Source organism: Ixodes scapularis, unplaced genomic scaffold, assembly GCF_016920785.2.
Source record: "Ixodes scapularis isolate PalLabHiFi unplaced genomic scaffold, ASM1692078v2 ptg001708l_1___fragment_2___debris__unscaffolded, whole genome shotgun sequence".
Lineage (NCBI taxonomy): Eukaryota > Metazoa > Arthropoda > Arachnida > Ixodida > Ixodidae > Ixodes > Ixodes scapularis.
Genome location: NW_024610187.1, coordinates 25,103 through 52,954, shown reverse-complemented (window position 1 = coordinate 52,954; position 27,852 = coordinate 25,103). Strand labels below are relative to the sequence as shown.

The 27,852-nt window shown below is 45.7% G+C and overlaps 1 protein-coding gene across 2 annotated transcripts in view; it reads right to left on the bottom strand.

The window, feature by feature from the left end:
- The window catches only part of LOC121834581 (E3 ubiquitin-protein ligase UBR4-like), a 66,670-nt gene that overhangs the window by 17,687 nt on the left and 21,131 nt on the right, over positions 1 to 27,852 (bottom strand). For both annotated transcript variants that reach the window (XM_042288308.1, XM_042288309.1), the window contains exons 11-21: positions 25,858 to 26,238; positions 22,869 to 23,041; positions 21,862 to 22,193; positions 19,108 to 19,348; positions 16,990 to 17,187; positions 16,228 to 16,349; positions 11,074 to 11,316; positions 8,743 to 9,030; positions 7,593 to 7,892; positions 4,884 to 5,107; positions 3,351 to 3,500 (exon numbers count right to left, since the gene is read on the bottom strand). In XM_042288308.1, the coding sequence (XP_042144242.1) occupies positions 3,351 to 3,500; positions 4,884 to 5,107; positions 7,593 to 7,892; positions 8,743 to 9,030; positions 11,074 to 11,316; positions 16,228 to 16,349; positions 16,990 to 17,187; positions 19,108 to 19,348; positions 21,862 to 22,193; positions 22,869 to 23,041; positions 25,858 to 26,238 (2,652 nt within the window). The remainder of the gene's footprint in view (positions 1 to 3,350; positions 3,501 to 4,883; positions 5,108 to 7,592; positions 7,893 to 8,742; positions 9,031 to 11,073; positions 11,317 to 16,227; positions 16,350 to 16,989; positions 17,188 to 19,107; positions 19,349 to 21,861; positions 22,194 to 22,868; positions 23,042 to 25,857; positions 26,239 to 27,852) is intronic.

Here is a 27,852-nt window from a genome sequence, read left to right as displayed (position 1 = left end):
GCCTTATACACCAGAAAATACATATTTTCAGATGTATAAGACACCTTTTTCCAAAATTTTCGGCAGTGCGTTTTATACACAGATGCGTCTTACCGTAGAATACCGCGCATCCGCCCATTCCACATTAAGCGCCCACACCCAAATTGGTAAGATCTGAGGAAATACGCGCAGTACATTAGTATGTAAAATTGATGACCGGACAAGCGCCCATCCCTTATTTTTTTGCGATTATCTCTAAATTTTGAGTGGGCGCTTGCCCAGTATTTTACAGTATACAGTAAAACCTCGTTATAACAAAGTTGAAGGAGCGGTCGTAATTATTTCGTTATAACCATTAGTTTGTTATAGCCAATGTCAATTTCTTCCCACTATTAGCAAGCAAGGGGAATTATGATTACTTTGTTATATCCATTAGTTCGTTATATCCCATTTTGTTATAACGAGGTTTTACTGTATACTAATTTTTACTTAGAAACTTGCAAAAAGTGGGGGGGGGGGGGGGGGGGGTGTCTTATACACCGGAAAATATGGTAAATAGGAAAATTTTAACTAGAGCAAAATTTGTGCAAGCACATCCCTCTAAAACAGTGTTATGCTCTTAAGGGGGGACATGGGCCTAAATTTTTTATTTTTTTGAAAAAATTCATTTTTCAATTTTGACGTTTTCAGTTTTAGAAACTAATTATACACCCCTACACCAAATTTGATAACCATATGCCAAATATTTACGTTGATATAAAATATTTCCAACACATTGTGAGGCACTAACAAAGTAAAGGAGCTCAATGTTTGAATGCGTTTTTCTCAGTTCCACTTTTTGCTGCAAATTTCATACGAAGGAATCTTTTGTTCAAAGGTGAAAGTGTTCCGATACCACAATTAAGATGTTTCCGAACTGAAATTTACTGGGGAATCGGGCTATCTACTTTATTTTGTTTTAAGTTGAAGTCCTCAGTGATAAAAAAACTAAGTTTTCAGAAATTGACATAGGACAGATTTGCATCTCATATTTTGAGGTAATAACTCTTCCTGAAATATTTACATTTGAGTTATAAAAACTAGATAGCCTGAAGTGCCACATCCCCCACTTTATATTTTAGCAGTCAAAATGGTGCTTCATAGCTTCATTTGTATATCATAGATTTCTTAACAAAGAGTGACACATCATCTTGTGCAGGTATGTAAAGTTGTCGTGGAGAGCTGAAAGTTTGCAGAGTACACCTACATCTGACGTTAAATCTCCCCTCTAAATTTCATTCCAACCATTTGAGTAGTTAAGAAGTTCGACCTCTAGCCAGTGTCCCCCCTTAAACATGTGCACAAAAAAAAAAAAAGAAAAAAGAAAGCTTGTGTTTCCTAGTGGTGCACTTCAAAATGCAACTAGTATAAGTGTTAAAACTGCGCTGCGTTAGGAATGTCGGTAAAATTTGTGCAAAACCTGCGGAATATGCCACAGAGCCAGAAACCTGGATTGAATCGTAATGGTCGAACCACATTGGATTCCCACAGCTGCCAGACCAAAACGAAAACTCTTCCAAAAATGACCGCATCTCCACGTGGTGAATGATGTTGATTGGGGCGAAGCTCTGGTGGTGCCGATGATACTGATTTTGTTCATAGGTAGTGCTGATGGTGCTGATTTTTTATTTATTGCTTATAGGTGGTGCTGAGTTCCGGGTTGCGTTTCAACTTCATTATTATTGCTTTATGGTCGGTGAGCTGCAGAGCCAGTGATTCTTCTAGCGGATCAGCTTGGATCCGCTAGAAGCTGTGGAAATGCATCTCCACCGCTTAAGTCAACGGTCCATGTCAGAAAGAGTATGTGTGGTATGGAACGTGGTTATATACGCATTTGAGCATTTGATTGCAGCGTCCTATGTCTCTCTATGTCTCTCGTCTATAAACGAGAGATGCATGCCAATGCATGCAAAGTTTAACGCGATTACAAAATATACACAATTGACCGTAGCGCCCTCTCCTATATAAAGAATGAGCGGCTACATGCAACGTTTCACCCATGACATCCCCAGCTCTTGAGTTACTACCACATCTCAGAGCCCCCAACTAGTCCCGCAGTCGTGGCCGAGTGGTTAAGGCGATGGACTAGAAATGCATTGGGGTCTCTCCGCACAGGTTCAAATCCTGTCGACTGCGCAAACCTTTTTTTTCTTTTTTTAAGAAGACAGATTGATGGGATGGCAATCGATGTGAGCACAGACGCCGGACAAGGCTGGACCCTAAAGAGCTCCGCCCCTAAAACTGATTCGTCCACAGATTTGTTCGCTTTGGCGCAATCTTTCCCTTCGGGTGCAGCAAGGCACAGCAAGCGGAAATTTATCAAAATGGCGCTAATGGCGCAGCTGGACCACCCCTGGGCCCCTTTAACACATGCAGCTCAATGACATCAGTTACCGAAAACAGGCGAAAACGGGCCATTTTATCATTAAAATTTCAGCAAACCCCCTACAACTTTTGACTGAGATAACGGTTAGTTATGAAACTTCGGCATCTGGTTTGGACCACTAGGGTCTTGTTTGGGCGGAGAATGAGCATTCAGTGATGCATAGTTTATTTTTGAGGTAAAAAAAAACCCTGTAAATTATTTCTGGGGAAACCCTGTTTATTTGCTCAAATCTGAACTCGGGAAGTCCAATGCCTAGATTGTGATGGCAAGGAAACAATGGATTGGACATAAAATTAATGCTATAGAGATGCCCCGCTATCCCTAATCTTGCTATATGTAAATATCCATTCTTTAATCTGGAATAAAAGAAAAAAAATCTCAAAAGATCAGTACAAATTGTTGGTCATCTGGGCCTAACGTATATATACTCTTGCAATAATAGCCACAGTTTTATTTAGCAAATTTTACTGCAATGCAGGTATCAACATTGACACAGTTTCCGTTTATCTTTAAATACACCAGGTGCGTGCGTGCACCATCCCGCCTTGAAAAAGTGCTATTCTTCTATGCATGTGACTGCAATATTTTAACTTTTTTTAATGTTGCTTGCAGCAGATTGGCTCTGTTGAGCGTGCGTCTTACCAAACACCGGTGCACTGTGGAAAAGCAACACACGAGGAGCTCGCTCTTGCACCCGTGATCGGTAAGAAGAGCGCTCAAAAGGGCTAATCCGCCGCAATCGACACATTGAAAAATATTAATATCCCAGTTCATCTTGAGGCGAATATCGAATAGCGTGTTATTCAAAACTATAATTTGAAGATTTCAATATTCGCAAACACTATTAGCTAGGCAACTGTGCAATACAAAAGGTGCATCATTTTGAACTCTGACGGGGGCAGAACAAAACAGCGCTCAAAACAAGTTGTGGGAGCAGCAGCAGCACCTGTGGATGATGGGGATGCACTCGGCACTGACTAGAAGCTGGGTGGTCTCGTGGCCCCTGCTGAGGCCCGTCAGGATCCTCAGGACATACTTCAGGGCCGGCTTAGAGGTGAACTCCTTCCAGTTCTCAGAGGCAGAGAGCAACGAACTCCTGTCGGAAAAATCCACCCTCTACAGTTAGCAGACAGTTGAAATTGCGCAGAATTTGCAATCAAATCATCTCGTATGCAAAACGAGTGATGCCTTCCCAATGTTTACCTTGCCAGATGATAAGTGACCTCAAATGGGAGAGAAAGAGAGGCATGGATTGCAGTTTGTAAAACACTGATGTAAAACACAAATTTAAGACAAGCATGGGCTATACTCTGTCACCCTTAAGCTGAGACTGCAGAGGAGGCAGTGTCCTTGTTGTACCAGTCCTATGTCTCTCTTTAGCCACGATGATCACTCTCCTGCCCATAACCACGCACAGAGGGCCGGGTCAGGTGATGAGAAAGAGGCGGCTATTGGTCCGGTGGGAATGTAGCAACCACCGCGGTCTCAACTTAGGGGTGAACAGAGTACACAGTGATGTCTCGTTGATATGAACACCTCCGTTTCCCCAAAAATCGTCCATAATGTGAGTTGTCCACGATAATGAGACACAAATGTACGAATTTTCCCAGTTTGTCCTCGAAAGTGGTGTTCACATTACAGGGTATCCATATTATTGGGGTCCATATAAGCAAGACATGACCACAGTTTGAGGAACATGCCTTCAAACGAAGAGAAAAGCACGCACAAAAGGCAACCACGAAAGAAAGGAACAAGCACACACAGTGCTGCATCCATACTTCATTCTTTCATTGTCCTTTGTGTGCTCTGTTCTTATTGTTTATAACGCACGGCATACAGAGCAAAACTTATCTATTACAAATTGCCTACTAAACAAAATGTTATTAATATGCTTGAGCTGTCTGTAGGTCCATTGGCCCCAACATACATAAGCCTTGCACCAATTATAAGACATTTATATGACATATCTGACAGTAAAATAACTGAACTCTGAGTTTGACCACGTCGCGGTAAAGCTGCTACACTCCGTCTCACTGTAATTCGACACACGGCAAAGGCTACAGTACAAGAGAGCCAACCAGTGTGTCAGAGGGAGGCAAGCGACTATCCTCTGCCTTCCTATTTGTGCGCATTGCTGTCAAAATCACGGGCAAGAAAGAGAGAGAGATAAAGAGGAAAGCCGCTTATGTAAAAATTTTGAGTGGGGCTAATCCTGTAGAGGGACAAGAAGAATGTCTGGAACAAACAAAAGAAGGTCTGGGTAAGAGGGGAGTTCCTTTTCTCCAACTGCATAGGCGACAGTCTCACCCCTTAAAAGCTAAAAAGTTTAAAAGCTGTAACGTGCTTCGCCTCCGTCACTGATTGGCTCGAAGGGGTCGTAGCACTAGCTCCTTGCCAAGTTACGGTGAAGCAAAGTATAGCCATGGCAACAGCATGGCATGAACGGCCGGCACCGGTAGAGGGAAGGCGGCAGTCTCACTTGGCCGGAGGCGCATAGACAAGCAGGTAGCGGATGGCGGACTGCACGATGCCCCGCGACACCAAGAGCTGTTTGAGCCGGTTGCCGTTGTCATTGCGCTCGATGCCCGCACTCAGGTTACAGAAGCACTCCAGCTGCACGTCGTCGTCCGCCGTGTGCTCCAGGTCAAAGCGGCTAAAGTTGAGCTGCCGCTTGAAGTGCCCAATCAGGACCTCCATCTTGGCCTGCACATGTGCAAAAAGACCCGTGCCCTCTTACCGGTCTTGTCATTTTCCTCAAGGTCTGATCCGGACCTGCATCAGACTACTGCACTGACGTGCAATCCCAAGCCCACACACCCCAAGAAAGTCGTAGGCTTAACTCCTCTCCTTATTGTTCCAGTTCCAACAGTCACCTCCGTGCATGTCCCACCTACCACACACTCTTGCACCCCGCTACCCCCTCGTGCTTACCTGTCCCCTATTATACTTGTTTCCCTAGTCAGATTGCCCCTAAAGTGCTTCTTATTCTTTCATTGTGTCCTTACGCTTCCTAGCCCTCAGAAAGAATGTGCCAAGATAAACGAAGAATTAAAAATAAAAAGCTCCAGAAAAAGCAGAGCTCAACAGAAATGACGAACATTGAGATAGTAGTTAGTGCTCTGTTCTGTTTAATATGACCTAAACATATTTTTGTGTCTGTCAACATCCTTTGTTGTTATGTGAAATATAGGGGTGTGCGAATACTCGAATATACCAATTCGAATCGAATAGAAAGTTCCCGAATAATTCGATTCGCTAATCGAATTCCTAGTATTTGGTCACTCGAATATTCGATTTATTCGGCCAAAGACGCGCGGTCGGCGCGGAGCGGACAAGAAAGTTGTTTTTTATCCCAATGTAAGCGCCGTGATGTTAGGCAGACCATGCGAAAAACAGCTCTTGGTCCTACCATTCCACAAAAATCTAACGCACAGGTTAGAAAAAAGAAAAGTAACGAACGCCACAAATTTTATAGCACGCAGATCTACTCACGATCGTGACACAATCTACCCTTGAATCACAACCAAAACACCTTGTTTGCGCCGCTTCCAGAGAGAAATTGTTGGGGGGCCGGAATCCCGCGCCATGCCTAATTCTTTTCACGAGTAAAGCCCCTAGTTTCAAATTGAAGCACCAATGTAAAACACACTTGCTGCACCCACAGAAATCGGCGACTGCAAGATCACAGAAAGAAAACCACAATAACCACGCCGATGAAACCGAAACCGATGAAACCGAAGATATCGTCGCCGTTCTTTTGGAACCGCAAGCCGCAAATTCTGATTCGTAACGAAACGGAACGGAAAAATAGTGTGCCTAGATTTGAGAGGGTTTCCAACCGTTCGATAGCCGCGTTTGAATTACGAACTGCGAGAAGGTGACGAAAAGATGAAAGCGTCGATCGGGATCGGGCAGGCAGGGCAGGCGCCGTTGCCCTTCTGTTTGCTTGCCTTTTTCCCTACGACAACACAACACATGCGCACTTACGACCAATCTGCGCTGGAACCGTCTCCGTGGTTTCAGTTTCGCTTGCTCTCTCTTTTAAATCAAGGCTAGAAACAGGATACATAGATGGAAAAATGGATGCACAGCGGCAGTTGGACGGTGTCTTGCGCCACCTACCCACGTTTTTGTTTCCTTTATATGGTTATATTGTTTAAGCCTGTTTACTCAGATTTAACACCTATCTGTTTATTTATGCGAAATAAAATCCCGGGTGCCCTTTTTCTTCCTTAAAATGGAAACCAAATATCGCAAAATGCCCCTTTTCTGAGGTATACAAATATTTATACAAAAAAAGGCTTGTGTGGCTGTAACTTTGGTTTTTTTGTGACGTTTAGGGTAGACAGATTATATTTGAGCCATAAAATTGAATCTTTAGTGCCCAACATCCAACAGCAACTGCTTTTAGTTTTTTTAGCTTTTTTTTTCACCAGAATTTTTTTACATTTTAGCTTTTGTTCCGTAAAAGATGCATATTCTGAAACAGACGCATACTCTGCACATATAATAATCTCATTCGCAGCACACTTTGAAAAATTCGTACAAACAAAATCACTATTCGATATTCGATTCAATATTCGGCTTTTTTTCTTGATTCAATTCGGTATTCGATTCGAAAACTACTATACGGTATTCGCACACCCCTAGTGAAATATTTTAGTGCTGCAGCTGAACAAAACTCACTTACAGATAAAGATATGAGCCTCCATGACTTCCTCAAGTTTATCTCTCTACTCGTGATTGAGGCCTCAAAATGACACCTTCACACCTTACAGTAAAAAGCTAAATGAGGGATGCTAATTAGCTGACATCAGGACATTCAAGCTGTCAAGCCAGTTCCCTACAACTTGGAGAAGATGAAGAAAAATCCCACATGAGGCACCTTGCCTAAAGACCAACTTAGAGAATCGTTTTTGGCCTGGCAGAAAACTCTTTCCTAGTGTTCTCTTTATTTTTTCTCACACTCTTTCTTCGTCCTGGCCGTTTGTTCAATGTCTTCAATGTCTGCCAACTTGCCCAACTTGGCACTTTACCACATCCAGCGAGTCAGAGCTGTCTAAAGAAAACTGAACGCGGGACGGGGGGAACGGCGAACAAACGGTGCACAAGTTTGTGCGCGCCATTTTCCAACCATTCAACTAGCTGCACGAGTCGAGGGGCCATGCAGCGAGCGTTGGGCACCCACCTCATCGGTGAGGGTGAGGAAAGGCACGACGCGCATGAGCAGCTGGAGCAGCCGGGGACTGCCCTTGACCACGGGGGAGGCAACCTGGGCCAGCAGGAAGGTCACGTCCCCCTGGGTGACCCCCGAGGGGGCAATGGGCGGTGTGCGGGCCGCCCCCTCTGCCAGCACCGCCTCCAGCGTGCTCAGCAGCTGCTCCGCCAGCAGGGGCTCCTCCGCCTCCAGCGTCAGCCGCAAGGCCCCCAGCAGGCAGGCCATGGCTTCCAGCGAGGGCTCCAGCAGGCGCCGACGGTTGCTCTTCACCTGAGGAAGCGTGCGCCGTGACTCAAATGAGTTGCGCTCCATGTTTCGGGCAAAACGATGAAACAAAAGCTACGAGCAAACTGCTCATAACTACAAGGCTTACGAAATCGCTGAAATATTATCGAAGGCAGAAAGCTTGCTTCGGAGGCAGGTCAGAGACTCCTTCCTGCCATTTTCATACCACCAATGACAGTTAACGCCGGCTCACACAGTCCACGTTTCGAAGCGAGAAGCTTGTACTTACAGTTGTTGCTCCCCCACTACTCCGAGATAAAATGAAACTCGGTAGAATCTTGTTCATACACAATCTCCCGGCCATTCAAAAACGCCGGTCCTGATAAATTTGTAGGGGTATATGTATCGATTCCCGTTTGCCGTGTTTGCCTTCCCCGCTGTCCAAAAACTGGCAGCCAGCGCGACTCAGAGACCTGTCCGACCGAGGCTGCTCTTCCTTTTTTGCCCCGCAATTCCTCTTTTTCACCTTTTTACCTCCCTGCGCTGATTCTTGCCAGTGGCAAGAGTGACCTTGGACAAGGCTAGAAAGAAATTTTTCCATCTTTTTCTCCAGTGCACGCATTAGCATGTCTTGTACTTGGTTCCCCCATTTCTGCTAGTGCTTTGTCCCAGAAATGAGATGGGGCACTCTGTTAAAGGTGCCTCTGCAACCTGACTGCACATAGGCACTTCAAAAATATTCCCATCAGGATCACACTAAACTGGCAACTGCAGATGTTTACCATACTGTCATGTGCTCAACATTTGACTACATGAACGACTCAGAACGAGAAGCCAAATTTCCCAGAAATTAAGAGCATAATAGTAGCCCAAGACAAAACCAGACGCGCCATACCTTGACGCAGAGGCCAAAGAGCTTGAGCAGAACGGCGAGCAACGGCCTGGCGCGCACCAGGTCTTCGACGGAGGCCAGGCGTCTCAGCATGGCCTCCAGGCCCCCGCAGGAACCCATGACGTTGGCCAGCCGGTACATCTCCTCCTCGTCCACCTGCTGGCTGTCCTTGGCCTCAAGGGACTCCACAAACTCCTCGGTGGCATCGCCCAGAAGGCCCCGCATCCGGTACACCACCCGCATTGCCTCTGCCTCTCCGTTCTCGGGGCACCACACCTTACGGTAGACATCCTGCATGGGACACAGGACTGTCACAACTCATTGGACAAAAACCCTGGCACCCGTCAACTTCCCTATCACCTGAGTCTACCGAATAAACTCATGGACCAGATCCACCAACCACACCCAAACCCATCACTCAAACCTAAACCCGCCAAAAGGATCCGTCACCCGAGCCCATCAACTGGATCCATCAACTAGACCCAAAGGCGGATTTAGAGGGGGGGTCCGGATGTCCTGACCCCCCTCTTGATTTCTGCATGTGTAAAATTTAGGGTGTGAAACGAGGAAGGGGGAGGGGGCTCCTAAACATATGGTACACCTGACCCCCCCTCAGAAAATTCCTGCATCCGCCCCTGACTAGACCCATCGATCGGGCCCATCACCTCAACCCATAAACCAGATCGAGCATTTGGACACTCAATCAGACCCATCACCTGAACACATCAACTATACCCAATAACCAGACTCATCAAATCGAGCAGTCACTTGAGCCTGTCAACTGGACTTGGCAACCGACCCGTCAGGCTGACCCCACCAACTCGACGCATCAATCGGATCCATCAACAGAAGGAATGTAGGTAAGGTGCCCACTACTATTTGTTTTTTTTTTACTTACTGATCGCAAACAAAATTCGTTGACTACAGTCGCTGACCGAAAGTTGTCCAAATAATAGAGCGGTCCGAAAAATCAGATTAAAAAACTTGCCGTTATTACGTCTAAGCAGGCTTAAAAAAGTCATAAATAGTGCCTTGCTTCAGGTTACGCCTGCGCGCCTTGTTTTAAGTTACACCTCCAATTGGATTCAGCAACTTTCTGTTAGCTATAGAATCGCTACCTTCTTTGCCAACGTTATGGTCAAGTACACTCTGCGCTTCTTAGTGATACATCCCGCGGCTGAAGAACAGATGAGGTAATGACGTGCAAGCCAGTGTAGTCCAAAAACACGATTCACTGAGACGAGATCGAGATGAAAGGCGCAAGTCCATGACGGCAGTGGCGAATGAACAAAGCAAAATGGAAACAAGAATGATCACGATAACGACGTGAAGCTGCAGACAAAAAAACTTTGTCCTTCCACTCCGGTGAGGGAGGAAGACCAGCGAAGCTGTACTATGGTGGGACGACCTCAAGGACGATGCTTAGAGGACGACGTCTAGGACGACTTCAAGGACGACTCCTAGGCCGACCTCGAGGACGACGCCTAGGATGACCTCAGGGACGACGTCTAGGATGACCTCAAGGACGACGCCTAGGACGACCTCAGGGACGATGTCTAGGACGACGTTTAGGACGACCTCAAGGATGACTTCTAGGATGACCTCAAGGACAACCTCTCGGACGACCTCGCGGATGTCTTCTAGGACGACGCCAGGAGAAATTCAACATTTCTACTCTGGTGAAAACCAGACTGGAAAGGCTGGAAAGATTCCTGCCATTTATGAGCAATGGCGGCGACCAGACAACCGGCAAGCTGGAAAGATTGCTTCCATTTATGAGCAATGGCGGCGACCAGACAACCGGCAAGCTGGTTGTCTGGTTGCCACCGTTGCTCATAGATGGCGGTAGCTATCCAGAGTTTTGTGTCAACATTTATTTGGTGACGGACACGAAACTGGGGAAACTAGCCCTTAACAGCTCCGTTGTAAAAAAAGCCGTACAGTGTCACCTAGCAGTAGGACTTAGCAGTATTTAAGTAGCGCTGCAAAACCAAGCCAATCCACGCGCAGTTAACATAGAATCTAAAACGGCTGCTTCTCGATGGTGTATCCCACTGATCGCTCGCGACAATTTTGTGCGAATAATCAAACTTTCGGACTTCAAGCTGTCCGAAACATTGGTCGTGAATATGCACTATTTCTATTGGGTAGGTCACAGTTCCTCCTTTAGGTCCGAAATATCGAACAAGTCCGGATTATCGGCTCGCGAAAAATCGGTCGGCGACTGTATATGATAGAGCAGGTATGCTCAGAGGACCCCCTCTGGACTGTGATCAACGTAAACTCATGTTCTGCATTTCCACGATTCATGAGAGGTGAGAGGAGATCACTCGCCTTGACAGGGAGGTCTAGGCTCATGATCTTGTTGCAGACAAGCAGCTCCATGCCGTTGTCGTCCTCGAGCAGAGCCACGAGCTCACAGTCCTGGCAGACTTTGTTCTTGAGGTCCCGCATCAGGGGCCCCATGCCGGGTTCGTGCAAGCTGTATGGGTTGCCGAGCATCCGACCCTGCAGGAAATCCTCCTGCTGTGGGTCCTTCTCCAGGGTCACAAAGAACTCCCCGAGGTCATTCTCCTCCTGCAACAGGATACCACGAGAAAGTGTCAGGTCACTTGACTCCACACTGATTTTAACCTCAACAACATGAGCACAGAACAATTCATGACAATGAGCTCTTTCCTCCCATCTTACAAAGTAGTGGTAGTAAGATGTGGAAAGGAAAAAACTGAAACATGTAGAATGTGTGCATTGCCAAACTGACACTGCACAAATTGTCAACAGTAAGCTCTTGCTTGCCCTTCTGTCCAGTTTATCGAAACAAATTTGTTCCCTGCTTAAAATGTTGAGACAACGCTATAGAATATCACTCAGTGTCATAAGCACCTTCATTCTAATGCAGGACAGTTTGGTGATAGAAAATGCGTGGCAAATTGCAAAACCATTGCGTTGCATCCGTGAAACGTTCTAGCATCAGAGACGTTTAGCGATACTACGCGAGTTTTACATATGCAACACAATTGCCTTGATCGTTGTTCCTAGAATGAAGCAATGCTAACGCTAATCGCGCTGATAAACCTGTAAATCCTTCCAGAGCCTTCCATACTCTCCAGCTCCTCTTCCTCAATGCATACAGGTGGTGGAGCTCTTCGCTGCCTACCGAGCACCTCCTCGCCTGCCTTTCTGGTCGCGTGACCTCCCCCGCTAATCAATCAGCAACGAGTTTTGAGGCCACGCTTACCAGGCTTCACGAAATGCAGAGCAACTAGCCAAAGAATGTTTCACGTTAAAAGGACCACCATAATATCCCGAGTTCTCGCCCATCCCCGAGCAATCGCCCACCCCACTTTTTTGGCCAATATGGATTTCCAAAAAAAAAAAAAAAACCGAGTCATCACCCACCCCTTTAAATACCCCAACGCTGACTCCGTGATCCGCAAACATTCATCCTACCTGAATGACGCGGCCGCGGACCTCATAGTTGGAGGACGTCTGTGACAAAGTAAAACAAAGAAGAGAAAGACACTTCTCTTTGTTTACGCATTTCCTCCGCAAGCAACCTCAAAGTCGTGGTGTATCCGTGCAAAAAAGAAAACAATAAAGTTAAGAAAAAAAAGTCAGAAAGATAATACAAGCAGTAAGTAACCCATTCAGGGATTGCAAAGTAAGCGAACGCTCCATATCCTGGAATGTAACCGCAAAGTGTAATGTCAAAGCCTGTCTCCGCCAAAGTAAAGTCGCCGCAAACCCGCTTCTTCTCCCGGCACATCGCGACGACGGTTTGGCAATGTTCAAGACAAAGCCAACAAGTAAATAAAGCTTTGCTGGAACGCCGTACACAGACGTTTGTACAGCGTCCGATTTCGAGCTCCGTGTTCGTGGTGCCGCCCACACTACGTAGCAACGCCTCCTTAACCCGCATATTATAGCACGCCGTGCACAAACGCACGCATTTATGCACCAAACAAGAAAGTTGCGCAAGAGCTTGCGATTGGCAAGGCGCCCTACTTGGCCCAACGCCAAAGTGCCAAAGTATTTGCCAACGCGATCGCCGGCCTTTGCTCCTTCCCAACATTGCTCTTCGTCGCTTCTTTGGTCCGCTCGCTCACTCGCTTGCTTGTTGTGCCTGGTTAATTTTTCTATTTTCTTGTACATTTTTTTTTTCTTCTTTTTAATCTAACGAGGAGAAGAAAACACAGCAGTGTAATGTGCTTTCACTGAAGAAACGTTTGCGCTGTATGCCGATCGGCGGTGTTCAAGGCACGTATGCAAGCTACGGACTTCGCGATAGTAAAACGTCCTCTCATGAGCATTTTTGTGTAAAACAATAACTAATTAGAGTTTTGAGTTTAATGTATCTCTTCTGCAGCCGCGCTAAATACCCACTAAAATATGGGCGGTTTTTTTTTCCAGCTTTTTAAAACGTTTTGTGCTCATGCACCGAAACATGGCCCATTCCCCCTTTTTTTTATGAATTTCAGGTGGCAGGGACGTGGGCGATGACTCAGGATATTTTGGTAGTTATTTTAAAGGGCAACTATGCTTCATTTTTGATATTTAGAAAACTTTGCAGCCCTCTTCAGTATCATATAGGAAGACCTCATGTCAAATATTACGATCTAATTCCGTCTATATATTTAATAAACTGGCCAGCAAACTTTTAAATGAGCCAAGTCGCCCAAATCTGCCAACTCTAGCGTGCGACGTGAGGTGCAACCGTCAGCGCAGTCAATGCGACGGGGTTGGAGCGGCCAACGTTGAACCATTACGTCAGAGGCATGACTACGTCATTCTCACGTTTTGTTTGTTTTTACTTCTCAGAGCGAGATTGAACGATGACGTCATGAGTTTCTCCTCCCGCTGTTGGCTCAACGGCGTCCACATGATCGCCGTAACGCGGATGAGCTAGTTTGCGCTGCCCTGCGCGCGTATCGGTCTGTTTCTCCGCTCCCCCTCTCCTCTTTAGTCTTCTTCCCTTCCCCCTCTCCCCCGGGCCATCCCGCATCGCGTATCCTGTACCTCGCCCCCACGAACGTCACAAGACCACGTGGTTCGACGTGACGTGGCCATGACTCTGACGACTTGAGACCAATGTTGCCTGACGCAACCGAAGTTTCGGTTTCGATATCAGCTGATGTTTTAAATTAAGATTACACAAATATTATTCCGCATTTCGCAAATCCGAAGACGTACAGCTGTTTAGTAGTGCTTTGTGAAATGAAATCACATGTAAGCCTAAATTTTTCGGAATTGAGCGGAATTGCCCTTTGAAAGGCCCTTGAAAAGAAAAAAAAAATTTTTTTTAAAACAGTCTGGTTGGGACACGTGTGTCAAGAAATGAGTTTTACGGGGAAAAAAAAGAATTTTTAGAGCAATATTGACGGTGAGAGATTTATTTGAAATTTTGCGCGCAAATTCCATGTCATTCAGCTCGGCTTCCCATTGGTAACGATGGTCATTCAAATCAGCTTCTCATTGGCCAATAAAATAAGTGGCAGCTTAGATGTTGGTTATAAAATCTTTGTGATCTCTTGAAATCGCCTTTTGAATTACATAATTTTAGGTATAAGAAACAATCCATCGAATGAACGTCGTAAATGATTATAAACGTTTCACAAAATCGTAACTTCCGTTCAAATGCCACAACAAACAAAAGCTTCGCTGTTTTTTTTTTTTTTGTCATGGCCGCCGTCTTGTAATGCGTCTCGCGCACCTCTGTACCTCGGGTGGTTTTATAGTTTTATCGCGTTTATATGTGAAGACCTCCTGAAGAGGGCTTGTTGCTTGTGTTAGTTAGTAATCATAGGTATTTAGGAAGTGGCATGAGGTGACAGGTTTGTTTTTCTGATCTTCTTTGCGTGATTTGTGTCCCATTTACCCCATCTTTTGTTTGTTTGCTGCCGCGCCAGTGCCTCTTCGCGAGCGGTTGTCTCGCAGCGATCGGAGCGGACGCCTTCCGGCTGGCGAGGTGTGTCCACGTACGGGCGAAGGCCCAGCTGCTGGCAGCGTTGAAGCAACCGACGCTTCAGGTCGGGGTCCATCGCGATGACTACGTACTGTGTGTATGGTGTTCCACCACGGTGACCACTTTACGACGCGGTACAACGTGCGACCGGCAGACACAGGGGTTTGTGTTCCAAATCTTACCCAAATGGATCCGAGTTACTCCGGCGGATCGTATCACATGACAGCACAGATTGAAAAATGCTGGACGCGGGGAGGTTTTAGAACGCCAAGGGTACAAAACCCTTACCCTGGGGTAAGATAGAGTAAATTTTGGAACACGGCCAGGAAGTAGCAATGGCTCTTGTATGGAGTGCAGCCAAGCCAGCCAAGCAGCCAAGCCAATCCACTACGAAGAGGTGGGGAGTACCTCTCCACCACGCGCCCGAAATGCCGAGAGAAAACAAGTGGAAAGGAGGTGACTAACGACTAAATTGAGTCAGGTGCAGTCAATATTGCTCTAAAAAAATTTTTTTGGGACACACTCCCTAGGGGGGTCAACTTTTGAACCCTTGTCTTAGAATCAATGAAATTTACAGGGAAGGCTGATGGTCATGCTAGAGGCTGTATAACAAAATTTCAGGTCTGTCGGTTATATGAGAAGGAAATTAGAGTAGCTTGTATTAGAAACATGCCTACATTGTTTAGATAATCTATCGTCAAAAAACTATCACAATATTTAATATTTTTATTTGCTAGATATGTATCAGAATGCCTAAAGGCTGCGGCTATGGAACGTTTTTTCTAAAAAGTCATTTATTTCTATAACTTTTGTCTTCTGCGAAATTGGTCAACTTTTTGGTCTTCTGTGTCTTCAACAAAATGTTCAAATCTTTTATAAAAGAAATCCTCAAAGTGACAAAAAAGTTCCATAGCCGCATTCCTTATTAAATTTCAGTCAGGAAAAGGGAAGAATGAGCCTCCCCTGTTTTGCCATTATCAGACGATAGATTGACTAAAATGGAATTTATACCAAAAAGTGGAACGGAGGAAAATGCGTTCAAAGTACTCCAAACCCTACCTTTTCTTTAGCTTTGGTGGACAGAAAATAATTTATAAAAAATTAACTATGCAGTGTAAATTAATTAAACTTTTTTGGGGTACTCTCTAGATGTTGGTGGACGTAAGTATGTCGTTTTTCAAAATCAACATTTTTTGCAAAATTTTTTTTTTTCTGGGCATTGTCTCCTTTTAATATGTGTGTCCCCAATCAGACTGTTTAAAAAAAAACTTTTTTTTTTCTTTTCAGGGGTCCTTTAAGCAGCTAAGCAGGACATAACTGCAGTAATAATGTACAAAATAATAAAGTTGTGATGGTACAATTTACTGACAAAGCTGATTAAAGTAGAAAGGATAAAATTTTGTAAAAGTGTTACATGCTCTAGTTGACAAGTATTACAGTGCAAGTGTGAGAGCAGAGTGTAGCAGTGTATGACCAGAAGAGGTACACTAGAGATCAATGTTCAGTCAGGAAAGATGAGCACTTACAGGGTAGATCAAAGAACACAGCCTTTCAAAAATGAAGACTGGTGTCCTAAAGTCCTCAAGGCCATACTTCTCCACCGTTTCCACACATACGGCCATAAAAGATTCTGTCTCGGATTCCGTCCCTGCAAAGAGAAACAGTTGCACATTAACAAACATATGTTCATGGTCAATCAGTGTGGTGACAGAAACTGCCAAACTCTAACAATGCCCAGAGCACATCACGCTCTGTAAAAATTGTAGACATTGACATGTGACTATAATGATTACCGGGCATCAGCAAGCTAAAAAACAGTCAAAAGCTCATTCTGACGAGCTGAGGAAGTTAACTCTCCTTGACTTTCTGTGACAGTTAGCATGTAGAAGAACATATGTGCACATGTCCTATATTATTAGGAGCTATAAGGATAATGTCTAGTAGCTAAATAAAGAAACATTTAATACTGCCTTTAATAACTCGCTTGCTCTGAAGTGCTACAAGATCACCAGGCCAAATGCTGTTTCATAAAATCCATCTGACTCGTTGACAAGTTCAAATGGCCTGCTATTAAACTGACCTGCATGCCTATCATTGTTCTTTTGATGTCACACGATTACATACCAGCTTAATAAATATTCAGCCCTTCCAAGCTCAGGCTTTCAATCTCTTTGGCAAACATGCACCGTACCAAAAGCTTGCAAAATATCTTGAGGTTTATGGTCTCAGAACAGCTTGCATTCACTGGCCCCCACAATGAACCTAAAAAACCAGACAAGCAACCTCACCTGTGGTCATCTCTTCAAGCAGGTTGAGCAGCTTCTCCTGTGTTTCGTCGACCAGCTTTGTCCTCTGCACAACCAACTTGCGCAGAGACAGGTAGCCGTTCAGCACGCAGCCCACCAGGCGAGACTTGTAGTGCTGCCGTATTGAGTCAACCTCGATGAAGGAGGCCAGCAGTTCGGTCAGCATCTTCAGGGCAAAACCTGTCGGGGAAGAGATGCGTCACAGAAAAACCCGACAGCCCAGGTCTGACGTAGAAACCTACTTGCTTTCTACAAAAAAAGAAACACGTAATCAAAAAAACAATTGAGCACCTGCATAGGATAACAAATGGCTAAATGCACCACAATGAAAACCCCACTTGTACAAAGGAAGAAAACAGCACAAACTTTTGCACATTAATATAAGGTTTCAGTATGAACAAGAAACAATCAATGTGGCTGTTCAGGGGTAATGCAGGCCTTGAAAACCGAAAAATTGTGAACAAGTCAATCTTTAAAAAAACACTTTTTGGGTTGTATATTTCATAAACCACCTCTGTGATTAACAGAAAAATATTTACGAGTTCTCGGCGGCTTTTAAATCTGTTTCAAGCCGCAAACTCGAACCGGACTTTGAGCCATCGCCACTCCCGTTCAAGCTGGCGGACGGCCGCCATCTTAAATGTCTTTTTCTTCTTTTAGCCGCCCTTCAAAATGCTGCTCACAGCGTAGTTTTGGCACGATCGGCGTTTTCTCGCCTCGCAATTGCACAGCCGTCATTGGCCAAAGTGTGCGCTCAAAGGAGCGCATGGCTATTATTGTTTGTGACGCTTATAAAAATACAGTGAGTGATCATCTAGGCCAGGGGTTCTCAAACTTTTTCATCCCAGAAAACCCCAGCAAGCCTCAAAAAGACCCAAGGAACCCTCCCTCCCCCTTGTTGCCAACTGATAATACTAGGCAATAATGCCATTTTTAGATAGTGAACAAGAGTTTATTGCACTGACAAAATAAGACAAAATGGAGGACTACAGACAGAATAAGAAGGCAGTGGGGTTAACCTGAGGCACAATGTAAAATATATACACATATTAGTGTGAACGGTGAGGCTGCTTTGTCCGCAACACAAACTCAATCTATGGCTCAGTCTGTGGATGGTTAAACTAAGTTGTGGGGGGGGGGGGGGGGGGGAACCGCAATTTGGGTGCTTGCAGAACCCATGAGACCAGCTCGGGAAACCCGTGTTCTAGGCTGTGATGGAAGTGCAAGCAACAAACATGCCCAACACTAGAAATGTACTGATAAAGGTGCAAAGCAAACAAGGAGCACCTGCCTGTTTGAAGATGAATCAAAAAATAGACTTGTAATACACCGAACAGTAATATAGTCCGTTGCAACTCAAGAAGGCAGGGCGAGGGAAAGGAAGGCCAGGGAGGAGGAAGCTGACGGAACGCTGGAGAGGTGAGGGGGAAACCTCCTCCTCACCTTCTTGAGTTGCAACGGACTATAGCAATGCGCAAAACCGAGGAATGGCAGAACTAAAAAAATTGAGCAGTCCTGTGTTAATCTTACAGTCACAAAGAAAGCTGCAACAATTCACAGCAAAGTTGTTAGGCGCTGGCGTTGCATTCATGCATTGTGGGATGCATGAAAAAAAGCGTTCGGACCAAAATAAACATCTGACCATTTTGTTCCGAACGCTTTTCTCTTTTGTACCAAAGCATGTAAAAGCGTATCTCCCGGCATGAGCTCTTGGCATTGACAATGCTACAACAGCATTTTGTTATTTCTTTTTTTTCTCCAGAGAGCGCATGCAGTGGGCATCGGGTGCCACAAGAACCCCAAGTATAGAGCGGGTTCTTAAGGCCGTAGCGTAGCTCGGTGATAACGCCTCCACTTTGCACGCAGCAGAACCAGGTTCAATTCCCGCGGGCGGCGGGCAATCTTTTTCGGGGACTTGACAACATCGACGACGGATGCCCTACATTGCTAACTACAACATCAACAACAACTACTACATCGACAACAAACGTCATTTCCAGTGGTGGGAAAAGCCCATAGCAGCCATCGCTCTAAAAGCGCACAATCAATGTTGCGACTAAGGGGGAGCACGAGTAGGCTATAGAGACAAGACTAGCCTACCCTGCGAGAGGTCTGCATTGAGTGTGGTCTCTTCGAGCAGGCTGAGCTGCTGGATCTCGGCCGTGATGAGCTCTCCCAGGTGGGGCAGCAGCCCCTTCAGGGCAAGGTAGTGCTTCCAGTGGTCGGGACCGATCAGGCTCTGGTACAGAGAGAGGAACTTGGCCCCGCTCTCCCCAGCAGTGCCTAGGTCGTCCAGGTACGTCGTCAGGAGGTCGAGCACTTCCCTGCAGCGCGATGGAACCTGCACGCGACATGGGACAGCACTGTTAGGAAGCGAAACGAGCAGCGTAAGTAAAAGTAGGGGTGCTGCGCACCTTCTTAAAAACACTCTTTTTTCTTGTACTTTCATGTACATTCTCTGACAGGGTAGAATTTCAACTATCTACGCAACGATTTCGACGTCCTTGTTCAACGTCATGTTGTAACACAATTTCAATGCCTTCCCGAATAACTGTTTTTTTTTTTTTTTTTCTTTTTATGGCTGTTTTGTGAAAGATATGTTAATGGGGTTCTACTCTTTAGGTACAAAAGGTCTTGTTCAGATAAGAAGACAGAAAATGGCTACATTTTGCTTAGTGGGCAAAAGGAGGGGGGGTAGAAGGTCAAAAACCTGGTTTTCGGTACGAAAATTAGAAAATATACACCTTTTTAAGAAAAACTCGGCCCCAAAAACAAGAGAACCTTTTTCGAGCCCAGACCCTGGGTTTCAGGTGCAATTTCAAACACTGCTAGCAGCTAAATTCTTGTCTTTTCCCATCCCACCATCTTTTGCCTTTCATTGTCTATGTATTTTTCCGAAGACACTGAGAAAGCATTGTAGCACATTTGAAACAAACAAAACTATATTTTTGTTGGGTATGCGCGACAGGACGAATGCAACTGGAATGTTTGTTTTATTTCACAATAAGCCCTGTTGGCGCCACCCACTCAGCTGCATGTCAAACGACAAAGCACTTAGCAGAAAAGGAACAGCTAAAACGGGTCCTGTAGCATTTCTTGGAACAGAAAAATTGGTGATTTGGAGCAGCTTACCAGCTGAAAATCCACATTTTTGAGCAGCTTACGAGCAGAAAAATTCACATTTCAAAGCAACCTAGAGAAAAAAAAAAATTGGAGCACAAGTCCTAGGTAAAAACCGGAGGCGTGCGGTTTAGAAAACCTCAACTTAGCAAACACATTTTTTTTTTTTTTTCTCACTCCAGTTTATTGATTTGCCTCATATAGACGCTCAGTTTAGAGGAAATGACGATGAGCCTGCGTTTAGCGAATTCATCCACGGTTACCATTTTTGTAATGAGCCGCCGCAGACCGTCACCGCGAAGTGGCATAAATGGGGTGGCCAAGTGAGCCAACGCGCGCCCCGGTGATACAAGCAGCAAGTCGCCTTTTTCTAAGCAGCAAGTCACCTTTTCAATAATTGTCCTTTCTGTAAATTAAGGCTCTGCTTTCTATAAACAAAACTTCGTTAACATGTGCCCATTCTCTTAAACGTGTTTCAATGAGGTGGCGTTCAATTAACCGTAGTAGACCCGACAAAAACACGTGTCACTACAAAAACCAAAGTAGAACACGCGTGCTATGAAAACTCGTTGGATGGGTGAATTGGGAAAACAAATATTGTATTAGCAAAAAAGTTACGAGCAGCCCATGCATGCTGTGGTGAACTCGAACGCTTCACTTGCTGTGAAAGATTGTAGCATATTTTCATAATAAAGTTCTCAATAACAATGGCGCCGTCATTTTGGCAAATAGCGGTATTTAACGGCAGTTTTACGAGTCTTACATTCTGGATTAAATAAAGACTTATGTTTGCTCATCTTAAGTATGCCACGACTGCCAAGATCCATAGCTTCAGTCCGAAAGTAGTTGCAGAGAACAGAAGTCTGGAAATTCGCTCAAGAAGAATGGGCATGCAAGAGGCAATTGGAAAAAAAGAGAAACAATGGCTGTGTTTCTCTTTTTTTTTTAACAGGCGGCAACTTGCGCCATTTAGTCTAAGACGAAACAGTCATTAAGGGTCACCAACAAAATTTTTATTTTTCACTAAATTTGGTGGTTTTGCGCATTTCAGTAGGTTTTGAGGTATTTTGACACAGTTTGGCGCAATTTTGAATAATTTAACACTTTTGGTGCAACCAGGTGCAGAGTATTCCGTGTGTATCAAAATGGCACAATTGGCGCAGCCATCCCATCCCACCCCTGGCTTAGCTGACGCAATAGATAGCCGAAAGGCACGCATATTTCACACGCACAAATAATGTGTGTACCGATATACGGGACTCGGATGTACAATTTAGCGGGTGTTAACATTTAAACAATATATTGTATGTACCGCACGGTGTAACACTATCCGAAAAGGATTTACTAGAGAAAGATCTCAAATAAACAGCACTAGTGTCGACGACAGTCACATCTTGGACATCGGATATGATTCAAGAAGACTTCTATTTAGGGTACCGTTTCGGGGCCACTTGGCACCTTCAAATGTTTTGGTCACACTCAGGCACGCCCGAGGGTGACCAAAACAGCTGTTGACACCAAGTCGGCTCTTCTTTTCGTCCAATAACATCTCTTGGTTTTGGTTATCGTTAGGGGCGTGTCCCTCCAGACTTCTAGCTTCACATCCGGTGGCCTCATGTCGCCTCAAAAAGCTTCCCGCCCCCATGACCGGCTACAATTTCAAGAAGCGTCGAGCCAGGCCCGAGGGCCGTGACTTTGAAACGCAGCTCGTCAGGTGGCACCGACAACACCCACCTGGCAGAGGGCCTCGACGAGGGAGCAGGCGACGGTGCGTGCCTGCCTGCAGGACGGGTTGAAGAGCACCTGCCGTAGCCAGCCAGGGGCCTGCTGCTGGTCGTGCAGCAGCAGCAGGGGCTGCAGGGGCTGGCCCCGCACCCGCTGCCGCCAGCGTAAGCCGTACTTCTCCATCAGGAAGCGGGCTCGCACGTCCTCCCGCCGCAGCCGCTTGCCACCCCCGAGAGACAGCGTGTCAGCGGGGCGTCCCAAACAGCGCCCCTTCCACGCCGCGTAGCTTTGGCTCGCGTCTTCCGCCAGCCAGCCGCGCAGGTCCACGCTCACCGACATCCCTTACAGGGAGGGAACGAAGAGTGGTGGGAACCGGTGAAGCACAAAATACTTCATTGGCTTTCAGATTATTCGAAGAAAGTGTGTCGTACGGCCAATCTCTAGCAAGGACGCCAGAGATTGACCGTGTGAAACGTCTTTTGCATGGCGAGTAGAAAATGTTATGCCCATAACAAAGCACGAGTCTCATTTGATCACTGCTGTAGAAACTACTCAGAGCATCCTAGCACCGTGGTCAAAGTACTTAGACCTTTTGCTAAATTACACGAGCACCAAAGAGTGTGCAGCGAGTGGTTATGTGCACCGCACATGCTGGCATCTGCAGCAGTAACTGTTCGAAAACAACAATCTAAAACAAACGGCACTTCTAATGTAATGCTTTATTTAGGTTACTTACTTTGAATCTTTTAAGCAAAGAAAGCAAGCATGTGCAGTGCACATACCTACATTCCCAGCATGCTCCTTGGTGCTTGGGTAAATTGGTGAATGGTCTACTGGTAGCCTACTGATAACATCCATGACATATTCTGGAACCCAAGCTTCATATATTTTTAAAAGGTTCATACATTCCTGGTGGCAGTTCAAAGAATATTGCACTTCCTTTGAGGAGAACTATGTTTTCCCGAGGGAAGTCGAGAATGGAACTGGCACACAATGCCTCCGCTATCCGAGATTACCTGAAGGGCGGACGCTTGCGAGTTCTTCGATGGATTTGTCCTTGTTGCGTTTGGTGACCGGGGACTCTGGTTTGATCACAGCCTGCAGGATCTTGAGGCAGGGGAGCGTGATGCTCTCCAACACCACGGGGCTCTGGGAAGTGACGCCCATCAGGAAGAGCCGCATCACGCATCTGCAACAGATGTGTGGAAGTTTTGGATGGGTTCCATTACCTTGATGAATGTAGAAAATCTCTTACCACATTAGCAGTCATGTTAAACTAATGTTTATACTCCATACCTTTTTCTCATGGAAAGGGGGGACGGACAACGACGTTGTCCGTCCCCCCTTTCTATGTATCTTCCTCATGTCTAATTACAGTTACCAACACGCTCGTTTTGTACTTAACCTTTTTCTCCTGTCTAGATCCCAATACCCAAGTGTCCTCATGTCGATCCAAATTATCGATCTGTTACTTGCCGACATTACTGTCCAAGAGATGTTAACCATAAAATTTTGAAAACATTACAATATAAAACAGAACCTCATAACTTTCCCTAGCTTTCAAGGCAGCATTCTGAAATCACATGCACATTTAGTTTACTTTTATATCTACCTCATTTAGTAATCTACTCAAACCTAACCCTTTTAGTTTTAGAACCACAACCAGGCTGAGTTAAGTTTATAATGAAAAAAAAAAAAAACTGAGACTGGGAACAGATAAAAAAAGTTTGTTCCTTAACAAAATGAAAGCCGTTTACAACTCCCTGTAATGCCGGATTAGAGCGCAGCTCTTGAGGAGGAGGATGGAAGGGTATTGAGGGACAGGTGACTCCCTGACGTCACGTGACCTCGGGGGGGGGGGGGTCACGTGACCTGAGGGGGTCCCGTGACCTGAGGGGGGTCAGGTGACATCAGTGGTCGCGTGACATCAGGGGGTAACCCTCATGGCCCTTGTGAGGGTAACCCTCATGACCTTCGTGAGGGTAACCCCCATGAGGATAACCTTAGTAACCCTTGTGAGGGTAACTCTCATTATCCTCATGAAGGCAACTCTCATAAACCTCGTGAGGGTAACTCTCAAAACCCTCGTGAGAGTAACCTTTTGAGGGTAACTAACCCTCGTAGCCCTCGTGAGGGTTACGAAAGTTACCAGGGTTACTCTCACGAGGGTTACGAGGGCGATCCTCGTGAGGGCGACCCTCGTAAGAGTAACCCTCATAACTCCTGTAACCCTCACGAGGGTTACGTGCGGTTACGCCGACGGCGACGCCAACGCCGCTCAAGCCGGAAACGGGCGCCTAAGAGCCGCGTTATAAAAAGCTCGATGTACACCTAAGCACTTCTTATGAGTCGTGAATGTGAAAGCATGCAAGCCACTCTTCCGCTCCCTTTGTCGTCTGCTGCATACTTTTCGTCGCCAGTCAGCGCGCATGCTCCCCTGGTGACCTTGGATGCATACCCTGATGGAAACGCAGCGCCATGGGGTGAGCGGTCATGGAAACTGACAAGCGCAGCGGCCAATGGAAGCCCCGTCGACGCGCGCCAGCCAATGGAATCAAAGGCGAAATCGCGGACACTACCTGCCATTTTCGAGCTTCAAACTGATGACGTCAGCTCGCTCCATGGGACAGTTAATACTTTTGCATAAAAAATAGACAAGAACAGATAAAAAAAAACGGATAAGTTAGTTTGCCAGTTTTTTCACTTTCATGAGTTAAAGGGGCACTGACAGATCAAAATTATATTTTTTTTTATTATCCAAAACGATTGAAAACGATGCCGGGACATTACCCTCAAAATTTGAAACTTGGGAATTCCGTATTTGTGAAGTAAAAAAACAATGTCCAAATGCAGAATTCGAAGTTCCCGCACGATCCGCGCCAGTGCAGCGACGTCAAATTTTGCGGTCTCCTGTGAGTTGACTTTCTCTCGGACCTCCGCTCCATGCTACAAAGCAAAGCGCCGTTGCCATCGCGACCTGAAGCGCCGGCGGACTGGGAAAAAACCGGTTTCTTCATCCGAACCCCGACTCACTGATAATCCTCTGCTCGAGCGCCGCCAAGTTTTCCGAGGGAGGGTACAAATCCAGGAAGCAACATCACACTGGACTGATTTTTGGTATTTCAAAAAGAGGGGCTGTAGTGCGTTTGCAATTGCGAAAAAAACATGTTTTACGATTGCCGTTATTAAAAGTTATAGCCTAGAAAGCTTCTAAATTTCATGATTTTTGACATCACCAATCAAAAGAAGCGAGGACGTGAAAAGCGGGAGAGAAAAGCGCCAAGAATAAAAAGGCGCTCGCACGCAAGAAAATATCTTTTTGCGATGCGATTGTTTTTGCGTGTCTATGACTACAACATGCATCGTTTTAGACAATAAAAAAAAATATGACCTATACGAAGTGAAAATATTAAGTGTATATTAGACTAAATCCTGTCTGAAAATTCACCTTGAGGAACTGGTAGACACCAAACATGCCCTCATGCTGTTCTTTGCCCTCATCCCCAAATTATCCTCTCATTAAATTTTTTCCTCCAGAGCTGTCACCAAACGTAACAAATAAGGTTACGTTCAACAACTCCTGAAATTCCTTCATACAGATGTTGTTTACCGCACTAGACCCACCATCTATCCTGCCAAGTGGACCTGTCAACCGGACCAGTCAACTGAACCCATCATCTCAACTTGACCTACTGGTGTCAATCAGACCTGTCAACTAAACCCCCCAACTGAACCCATCAACTGAACCCGCCAACTGTACCCATGAACTGGACCATAAACTGTACCCGCCAAGCAGACCCATCAAGGACTCGTCTACCCGACCAATCAAGTGAACCCCCTCCAACTGGATCCATCAATCGACCCATCAAGTGAACACCCCAGCCACACTCAACCACACCTGTCAACCAGACCCATCAAGTGGACATCTTTACCAGACCTGTCAACTACACCCTTCAACATGGCAATCAGCCCTAAAGCAATTTGAACCCCGTGGCAGGTACTGACCGTAGTCGCTGCTCCCAGCAGGAGTCCTCTTTCTGAAGGGACAGTGCCAAAAGAGCCACCTCGTGGCGCACTGCAGAAGGTAGGTCCGGGCTACCCACAATGGCTAGTGGCTCGGGCCTCTTTGGCGGGGCGGTTGTGGAAGAGGTGGAGGCTGACGTGGATGCAATGGAGGGAAGCTGTTGCTGCCGTGGTGAGCGTCGAGAGGAGGAACCCCTCAGCAGCGCCAGGGAGATGCGCTCCATCAGCAGGGCGTTCAGGTGGTTTGTGGCAACCAGGTTGTCCCTGGTGAGCAAGCACACTAGGTGGCCCACCTGGACCCAGCCCTGGCGGAGGTTGTGCTCCACGAGCTCTCCAATAAGACCTTCCTCACACAGCAGCTGCCTGCGGATGGGAAAGACAGCCGGTAATTTATAGACAGGAGCGGGGACTGACTTCTGGGTGGGATAGAACCAAATAAGAATTGAATAGTCCGTTTTGGGAAAACTTAATTTCAAGACTGGCTATCCCATATCTGATTTGAATAAAAACCAAGTCTCTTTCAATGGCACTACTGAATGGTACATTGCATATTAGAACCATGTTCGAAGTTTTAAATATTTTCACAAATTAAAAAACATAAAACAAATTATTACACAACCCTAACTGCACTTTACAAGCTAGAGTGACTTATTGACTGCCAAGAGTGACAACAAATTTGGTGGCACAAAATTGGTGGAATGCACCTCTCAGCCTCAAAACAAAAGCAATGCAAAACTACAGCATTTCTATGATGGAGGCACAGACACAGTAGACATTGATTTAATGCAGTACTGTTGCACCCACTTATAACAAAATCGGCTATAACAAGATAAAGTGATCACGATTTTACCAACCTGTTTGCACTTTTTTAATGTATTTGTGTCTGTTTTTAGCGAAGGAAATTGAGCGGCTCGAGAGGATATAGTGAAAAAAATATTTTGTGATAATTTAAAAATTATTAACTTGCAAAAATATAAAAAGTTTTTTTTTTTTTTTTAAAGATTACATGTTTTAAAACGCACCTCGTGTTATATTCGGAATTGAGTTCAGCCACAAGGTGCGCAAGTCTAGAGAATACCATCCCTCCGGCTCAATGCAGGAGATTGGGTGGGAAAAGAAGTGGAAGTGTGAGGGGGCATCTGCGCATTTTTTAGTTTCTGCTCCAGAGTGGTTTGGTGTTTGTGTGTTGGTGCTTCTGCTGCGTGCCTTGCTTTGCTTGTGGGCTGCCGAGGAGCTCCCATGAAAGAAAAAGGAACTACCAGACAAGCGGTACTGTGCTGCTGCATATTTGCAAAGCAGCCAAATGGATTGCAAACAGAAGGACCTGAGCAGTGAGGATGAGTGCAGTCAAAACATGAACTGATATTACTTCTATTTCCATTGCCTTTTCACTTCTGCTATGCCCCAAATGTGAAAGATTTATGCGGCCTCAACTCGCATTATAATAGTATTTTTTTTTTAAACATATTAAAACCTGTTTTTGCGTTATATTCGGGGTCGCGTTATATTCGTGCAAATACAATAATCAAAAAGTTACAGACCACTGCGCTTCGCTGCTGCAACCGAAAAGCCACCCAGCACATGCAGCAGACAATGCTGCAAAAGCCGCTGGCAGCGGCCTCTGCATCGCCGTCTGCTCAGAGTGCTAACGAGAATATACCGACGAAGAAAGCCTAGATTTAAGAGAGGGAGCTACTCCAATCATGAGAAGCATTTGCAATTTAATGGCAGACGCCTCCTGGGCAGATTGGCACAAGTGTGCCTGCGTTGGGTTGTTGCGTGGCCAATGTGGCAAGGAAACCGGGCAGAGGAGAGGAGGCATTTGCAGACTATGAAAGCTTTCGACTCCTTGCAGGATGCGGCTCGGTATGAAAACGCGGCCCACAATCCATGTGACCACGACCGAGCAGTTGCTCTCTCTCTAAAGGCGCGTTCACACTGGAGCGGATCCACAAGCGCAAGGCAGATCCGCGCATT